Source organism: Podarcis raffonei, chromosome 1 (assembly GCF_027172205.1).
Source record: "Podarcis raffonei isolate rPodRaf1 chromosome 1, rPodRaf1.pri, whole genome shotgun sequence".
In the NCBI taxonomy this organism is placed as follows: Eukaryota; Metazoa; Chordata; class Lepidosauria; order Squamata; family Lacertidae; genus Podarcis; species Podarcis raffonei.
This window is the reverse complement of record NC_070602.1, coordinates 82585864-82593589: the sequence shown is the minus strand read 5'-3', so window position 1 is coordinate 82593589 and position 7726 is coordinate 82585864. Positions and strand designations below refer to the sequence as shown.

General features: G+C 43.2%; 2 protein-coding genes across 2 annotated transcripts; both read right to left on the bottom strand.

Moving 5' to 3' along the window:
- On the bottom strand, window positions 1-945 carry LOC128418843 (olfactory receptor 1020-like). Its single transcript, XM_053398935.1, has one exon. It carries the CDS (start codon window positions 934-936, stop codon window positions 1-3), a length of 936 nt encoding a protein of 311 aa, XP_053254910.1. The 5' UTR covers window positions 937-945.
- A 2820-nt stretch (window positions 946-3765) lies between these two features.
- LOC128420970 (olfactory receptor 1020-like) lies at window positions 3766-7726 on the bottom strand. Its single transcript, XM_053403503.1, has 2 exons — window positions 6826-7726; window positions 3766-3923 (listed from the first exon to the last, which is right to left on the bottom strand). Exons 1-2 carry the CDS (start codon window positions 7724-7726, stop codon window positions 3766-3768), a joined length of 1059 nt encoding a protein of 352 aa, XP_053259478.1.

Genomic DNA, 7726 nt, shown 5'->3' with positions numbered 1-7726 from the left:
TCACAGTGATAACATCCTCTCAATCGCTCGTTGAAGGGCACATTTAACCTCCTTGTTCCTCAGGGCATAGATCAAGGGGTTCAACATAGGGATCATCACTGTGTAGAACACGGAGGCGACCTTGTCTTGATCCAGGCTGTATGCAGAGCTGGGTCGGAGATACATGAAGAAAATTGTCCCATAGAACAGTGTAACAACCATCAAGTGGGAGGTGCAGGTGGAAAAGGTTTTGTGACTGCCCTCTGCGGAGCGTATCTTCAAAACCGTAACCAGTATGCAAGTATAGGAAATGCCAATGGTCATTGTGGTGGTCACACAATTTACACTAACCAAAGCAAAGATCACCATCTCATATATGTGGGTATCAGAGCAGGAAAGCTGGAGAAGTGGAGGAATATCACAGAAGAAATGATTTATTTTATTTGCTCTGCAGAAGGACAAAGTAAAAGTGAATGTGGTGTGGGTAACTGAATGGAACAGTCCAACTCCATATGAACAAGCAACAAGCCAGGCACACCTTTCCTCAGACATAATAACTGAATAGAGCAAGGGGTTGCAGATTGCCACATAACGGTCATAGGCCATTCCAGCTAGCAGGAGGCACTCAGTAATCCCAAATACAACAAACAGAAACATCTGGGTTGCACAGCCTGAAACCCCAATGCTCTTTCTCTCTGACAAGAGATCCACCAACATTTTGGGGGTGATGGTGGAAGAATAACAGAGATCCACAAAAGCCAAGTGGCTGAGGAAGAAATACATGGGAGTGTGAAGCTGTGAGTCACTCCTTATCAGAAAGATCATGCCCAGATTTTCTACTACGGTGGCAATATAGACAATAAGGAACAGGATAAAGAGGGGCAATTGCAGGTCTGTTCGGTTTGTGACTCCTAGAAAAATGAATTCAGTGATTGTGGTGTGATTCTCCAGAGACATTTCCTCATATACAAGTTACCTGTGTGGGACGAGAAACAATGGTTAGCAAAGTAATCTTTTATTTTCTCAGATCAGTTCCCTTTGTGTGGCAAACAAAACAAAATACCATTTCAATAGGTAACTTTGGACAAAGACTTCATGTGCTTCCAGAGTTCTAAAGCAAAGGGTTTCAAAATACAAAGCCTGGAAGAGTGAATGGGATGCTGCTCTTCTGCCCTTGTTTCAGGTGAAGGGTGATTCCCTCACCCAACTCCGTTTTAGTGACCCATAGCTGGTGGGACGCATCTGCCAGTTAAAGGAGGAATGTGGACAGGCTTAAAAGCCTAACCCTCCTCAGTGCATTTCCAGAGTGGCAGCTCTCCTAATGCGCCACTTTTTATATTTATAATTATATACTGTATATATGGGACACGGGTGGTGCTGTGGTCTAAACCACAGAGCCTAGGGCTTGCCAATCAGAAGGTCAGCGGTTCGAATCCCCATGACGAGGTGAGCTGCCATTGCTCGGTCCCTGCTCCTGCCAATCTAGCAGTTCAAAAGCACAAAGTGCAAATAGATAAATAGGTACCAGTCCTGCGGGAAGATAAATGGTGTTTTCGTGCGCTGCTCTGGTTCGCCAGAAAGCAGCTTAGTCATGCTGGCCACATGACCTGGAAGCTGTACGCCGGCTCCCTATGCCAGTAAAGCGAGATGAGTGCCGCAACCCCAGAGTCATCCGCGACTGGACCTAATGGTCAGGGGTCCCTTTACCTTTACCTTTACTGTATATATATTTATGTATTTAGAGCATGGGAGTAGCCAGTCCCTATTTAAGGGGTTAAGTAGAATTTGTATTGGGGTGGGTACCCTCAGAATTGGCAAACTGAGAGCACTGGCCCCCCACATCTATTTCATGCTGTAGTAGTAGAGGGATATGTTGAGGGAGGGATATGGTAATTGGGCCAACTTGGTGAAACACCAGTTTGACACAGATGCAGGTGTAAGATGGGTCAGGAGGGAGTTAAACTGAGGCATCCTTATGGTGAAGAGATGCTTATCCAATCGACTTCTCACAACTGTCTTGCATAAGTGCTACAGAAATGAAGCTACTCTAGGATTCTGTCTGTCTCATTACATCTGTGGTTGATTACCTTTAAGGTGAACAGGCAAGGGGAGACTGTTCTAGTGGTCAGAGCAGGGATGGAATTTTGGTAGGCTTATTCTCCCAGCTCTCAGGAACCCACAATGAGGGGTGTTAGGGTGTTTCTTTTAACTGCATGTTTTATTCACCCCAATTCATACCTCATTTCTTCATTCCTGGCAAAGGAGGCAAAGATGTAACCTGAAAATCTGAAAATTCTACTAAGAGTAGATAGTAATAAAATTATAGTTAACCTCAGGAGGGGTGAAAAACTTCAATGGTAAAATGTTGATTTCTTATGGAATCATGGTCAAGCTATTAAACGTTTTCCATAAGACGATTATGGGCCGTGGTGTGGGCTGTTCAGTAGGAAGGTAATTAATGACCTAGGCTAGGGTGCAATTTTCAAGTGCTGTGTCTTTCTCGTACTCCATTCATTGTATCTTTCAGTGGTATTGTTAGAAGATCTCGAAATGTTCTATAGCAAGAGGCGGTGAGCCCATCAGGACCCGATGATTTACCTGTTTTTGCTTGATTAATAGCCAGCTCTATTTCCACAATTGAAATGGGTGCATTTAGAGATGGATCCTCCTCCTCCTTCCAGGTTGCCCCTCAAGATGCTCCTTTTCCATAAATCATCTTTACTTGTTTCCTCTACCATCAATTTACTTTCTGCTGCTGCTCCCTGCAGTGCATTGTCAATTCCTGATGTCTCCCATCAACCCTCCCTTATCTATCCAATATAGAATATCCAGCCCTCCAGGCATATATTACATCTATTTTCCCAACAGCAGCTACTATGTTGTTTGTCTCTATATTGGTGATTAACACTAGTGATAAAAATGCTTGTGATTGCTAAGCATTGGCCCCTAAATACCATACTCAGAAGTGATTAATTGCCAGCTTACCCTGTGAGATGAAGCACCTGCTTGTTGAACATGATTGTCTGCTATCTTGAGGAGCCTCTCATAGTATTTATTATTTGCTGTTACCTCTGGGACTTAACTCCCCTAAGTTTCACATATACTTTTTAGTGTGATGCTGAAGATAAGTTGCCCAATTAGTCTGGGCTGTTGTGAATAGTCATTTGTTCTAGAATGAGTTATTCATTCCTATAGCACTTCCTCATCTTCTTCCTTCCTTGTTCTTCTATGGGCTTTAGAGAAATCTACATAATGCTTGCGGGGCCAGCCCAATATATTTTGCTGCCTAGACACCCCCATGTACAGAAGCCAATCAGACTAGCAACTGAATCTTACTTCAAAACCAGCACTGGGTCAGCATTGTCTGCTGGTTAGCTTAGGAAGTGCAGGACAAGATACATGGAACACACGCCTCTGCCTTTCAACACTTTGCTGCCACTCTCTTACTTCTGTACCTGGTGCATGCTCACTGTCCACTCAAACAAATGCAGCAGTAATGGCATCAGCACGCATCACATATTAAGAGCAGTGCTTTCCTGCTGAACTATGTGGACTACGTTGGCTGCCTTTTCCTGAAGGTCCTATCTTTGACACAATCAGAGAGATTAACTGACTGGAAAAGCCAGTCAACTCAGACCAGCATTGAGCAAGCACCATCACTAGGGCACTGACTTAGGGAGTTGGGAACATCCCAGGTGAGTCTCAGGAAGAATGAGCGCTGCCTTCTCTCATCATCTTCCCTCTGAGGTGGTTGTCTCACTCTGTCTAATTGTAGGGCCACAGTCTTCATCTCCCAGGTTTCCAGAGCACCCTTTCCATTGTCAAGCAGACATAAGCCCCGTTCCATGCCCAATAAGCATGGGACCCTTTGGCCGGTGGGGCTGTGGCCAGGTTTTGCCCAGTATCTTCTCTGTGTGATGGGCTTGTGTGAAAAAGCTTCCTCATGGGTCCTTGCTGAAGAGGGGAGGGGAAAGCCTATATAAGGCTGCTTCCCCTGAAGCTCACAGCCATTTTGCTTTGAGAGCTTCCTACCTGCCTGCCCTTGGGTTAGAGCCTTCACATAGCAATTCTGGGTCATTGGTTGAAAGGACCAGAAAGGAATTTCTTTCCTTTTGATTGGCATTTGGTTGGGGCTTTTCTCACCTTTCCCTCAGTGAAATTATGGCTTTCCTTTGTTAGACAGAAGAATGTTGTTTGTATGAAGGCGGAAACGGCATTAGTCAGGATCAACATAGTATAGGGGCGGCCATAAGGGGCCTGAGAGGAGGATTGACCATGGCAATCCCAAGTGCAGGTTCAGTATCTGCCTGGTTGGAATCTGCACCCTGGTCTCCCAGTGAGACCCTGCCTGCGCCATGGCAGTTTCAACATCAGCTGACTCCCATCAAACAGGTTTGGAGCCATCCAAATCCAGCAGATCCAATCCATCAATACGGGGCTTGTGGAATGATGAACTGATCTTGGGACCCAATGCCATGGCAACCCTTGAACTGCCTGCTGCTTTCAATAAAGATTTGGCCTGATTTTATCCCATCACCACTGTACAGTCTGGTTATTTTGCTGTTCTCACGGGTCACATAATGCACCTGCCTGGGCAAGCGCAGGCCATTGTGGACCTCCAATCTCATCATTTGTTAAGACCATAATCATTGTTACCATTTGGAAGCATTGTTCCTAATACTAAATAAAGATTTGCCTTGAGTAATTATTGCTTCCATAAACTTAATGAGTCTCTAAGAGGAATCATATCTTTGTAAACATTCTACCTATAATAACCACTAGTGTATTAATAGATCATCATCACTAACTTACATATCCATCTGGAGCCTGTATCCGTAATAGGTGGATCACAGGGAATTCACCAGTGGAAAACCATGATAAATATAGCTCCCACACATAAGGCTTAATGGAGCTTTTGCTTCAGTTGGGTTTGTAATGCATATGTTAAAATTACATGGGCCAGAATGTTCAAGTACATTGCAGTCTTTATCCTTTCTAAATCTGGAGATCCATGTTTCACGTGTGAAAACCACATCAAATTGCATGTTTCTAGTTGGGTGTGTAGCTACTTGAACAAGCAATATTGTTTATAGTGGTTTATAGTGTTTATAGTGGTATCCACCGCAGCTCTTTTAGATAGGAGTAAATGTTGGATAAGAGAGGCATAGGCAAACTCGGCCCTCCAGATGTTTTGGGACTACAACTCCCATCATCCCTGACAACTAGTCCTGTTAGCTAGGGATGATGGGAGTTGTAGTCCCAAAACATCTGGAGGGCCGAGTTTGCCTATGCCTGGCATAAGAACATAAGAGGAATCTGCTGGATCAGCCAAATGACCCATCTAGTCCAGCATCCTGTTCTCACAGTGGCCAGCTACATGCCTGTGGCAGCATACAAGCAGGCACTTTCCTAGAGTTGCCATAACTCCAAGTGAAATTCAGAACAGAGTTTTTTGGGTGTTTCTTTTTTAGGGGAACAAAAGTTGTGCTTTTTTTTATTCCTGGAAAGTCAGGATGTATGGCAGCCCTAACTTTCCTCTCCTGCATTCAGTTTTTCCATCTAGGTTCAGAAGCTTCTAGCATTAGCATATAAACACTTATACGCAGATGCATTTCTGCTATATCTCTTTATATGAACAAATGCACATTCAGCTGTATTTGCTGCTAGCCTGTCTCTCCTTGAGCAGGTAAACCTATTCTTAGGCTGTACAACTCCAGATTCCATGACTTAAAGCCAGGGTGGTGGCTTACCCATTGTTAATCTGACAAAAATAAAGAGGATGAAGTAGGACACAGGTTCACATAACATTTGCAGGTGCTAATGTGTTTAGATGCAAATCTGGAAATAATTACTACAATTGAAATACAATACATCTCCCCATAGTAGCAAAGACTGTGATCAGGTGGCATCTGTGTCTACTTAGACTGCAGTGCAAGAGCTAACCATTGATAGGCAACCTCAAGGCCTCTGCTGCTTTTTCTTCTTGATTGTTCTTTATATACTAAGCATGTAATTGGTAGCCCTTCAGATTAGAGGGCTGTCCTGGGATAACTTTTCAAATGGAGAACTGTTCTCTGCAAAGTAGAGAATGGCTATCCTACTGACTGCTTTGGCATTTTAAAAAATGTAAAAACTTTAAGATGCCTCGGAGATGAATTTTGTCTGAATTTGTAAGTGAACAAACCTAATCCACGTCTCCCAGAATAATACATAGATCAGAGTGTAATTTTCTTTCTGCTTCTCTGAATTTCACAATACATTTCTTCATAGAAACAAAAACAGGAAAGAAATGTGTGTTTTAGGATAAAATATGCTTTAAAATGCACAACGTGAGATGAAAAAGGTATTTTAAATGCTCATTTTGGGATCAAATAATATTTATATACCGTATGTATTTTGTAATAAAAGTATGTGTATGTATTATATGCAAAAATTCTTTTGTATTTTTAAAAGTAAAAATTGCAAATTAATCTGGAAATGGGATGGGATGGACTTCTGAACCAACATGTAGATATGACTGATGCATCTGTCCTTGGTAGAGGGGGCTGCAACAGGGAGGTGAACATTTTGTGAACTGCCCTGAGATCTTTTAATGAAGAGTGGTATATAAATCTAATAAATAAATAAATAAATAAATGATAAACATTGGTTTGGGAAGGTTCCTTCTACTTGCACCACCATTAGAACAAGCCCTTAAAATAGAAATACAGCAACAATAATAAACTGAAATGCATAATGAATATTAGTAAACAGAATGAAAGTTGAATATCCTGTTCATTATTATATTGGTTTGTTATTCCATAATTGTCCTTTACAATGGCAGTGTCTTCCCAAGCAGTCTCCAAAATGCATCCTTAACCTCCTTGTTTCTCAGGCTGTAGATGAGGGGATTCAGCATGGGCATCACCACTGTGTAGAATAGCGAGGCCACTTTGTCTTGCTCTAGTGCGTACGTGGAGCTGGGTCTCAGATACATGAAGAAAATTGCCCCGTAGAATAAGCTGACAACTGTCAGATGGGATGTGCAGGTGGAAAAGGCCTTGCGCCTGCTCTCAGAAGAATGGATCTTCAAAATGGTGGCCAAGATACAGGCATAGGAGAGCAAGATGATTGCTGTCGTGCCGACGCAATTTATGCTAACCTGTGCAAATATCACTGTTTCGTTGGTGTGCGTATCCGAACAAGAAAGCTGTAGCAGTGGGGGAATGTCGCAGTAATAATGGTTGATCACATTTGGCCCACAAAAGGACAGAGTGAAGGTAAACACTGTATGTAGAACTGCATAAGAATTGCCAAGGAAATAGGAACCAGCTACTAGCCACATGCACCTTTTCCCTGACATTATGATGGGGTAACGCAGTGGGTTGCAGATAGCCACATACCGGTCGTACGCCATCACTGCCAACAAGAGGCATTCAGAACTCCCACATATAACAAACATAAACATCTGAGTTGCACATCCAATGACCCCAATGCGTTTGTTCTCTGTCAAGAGAGTGACTAACATGTTGGGTGTGATGGCTGAGGAATAGTTGACATCCACAAAAGCCAAGTTACTGAGAAAGAAGTGCATGGGGGTGTGGAGGCGAGGGTCTCTCCTGATGAGCAAGATCATCCCTATGTTCCCCACCAGGGTGACAATGTAGATCAGAAGGAACAGAAAGAAGAGGGGCAGTTTCAGCTCCATTCGGCTTGTGATTCCCAGGAGAATAAACTCAGTGGTGCTTGAATGATTCCACACAGACAT

Excerpts from the sequence above, each read along its gene's own strand:
- LOC128418843 (XM_053398935.1), bottom strand. The coding sequence starts at position 936 with ATGTCTCTGGAGAATCACACCACAATCACTGAATTCATTTTTCTAGGA.
- LOC128420970 (XM_053403503.1), bottom strand. The coding sequence starts at position 7,726 with ATGTCTGTGTGGAATCATTCAAGCACCACTGAGTTTATTCTCCTGGGA. Across the intron at positions 3,924-6,825 it reads CAAGGAGGTTAAGGATGCAT|TGAGGAAGCTTTTTCACACA; the intron begins TTTGGAGACTGC and ends AGCAAGGACCCA.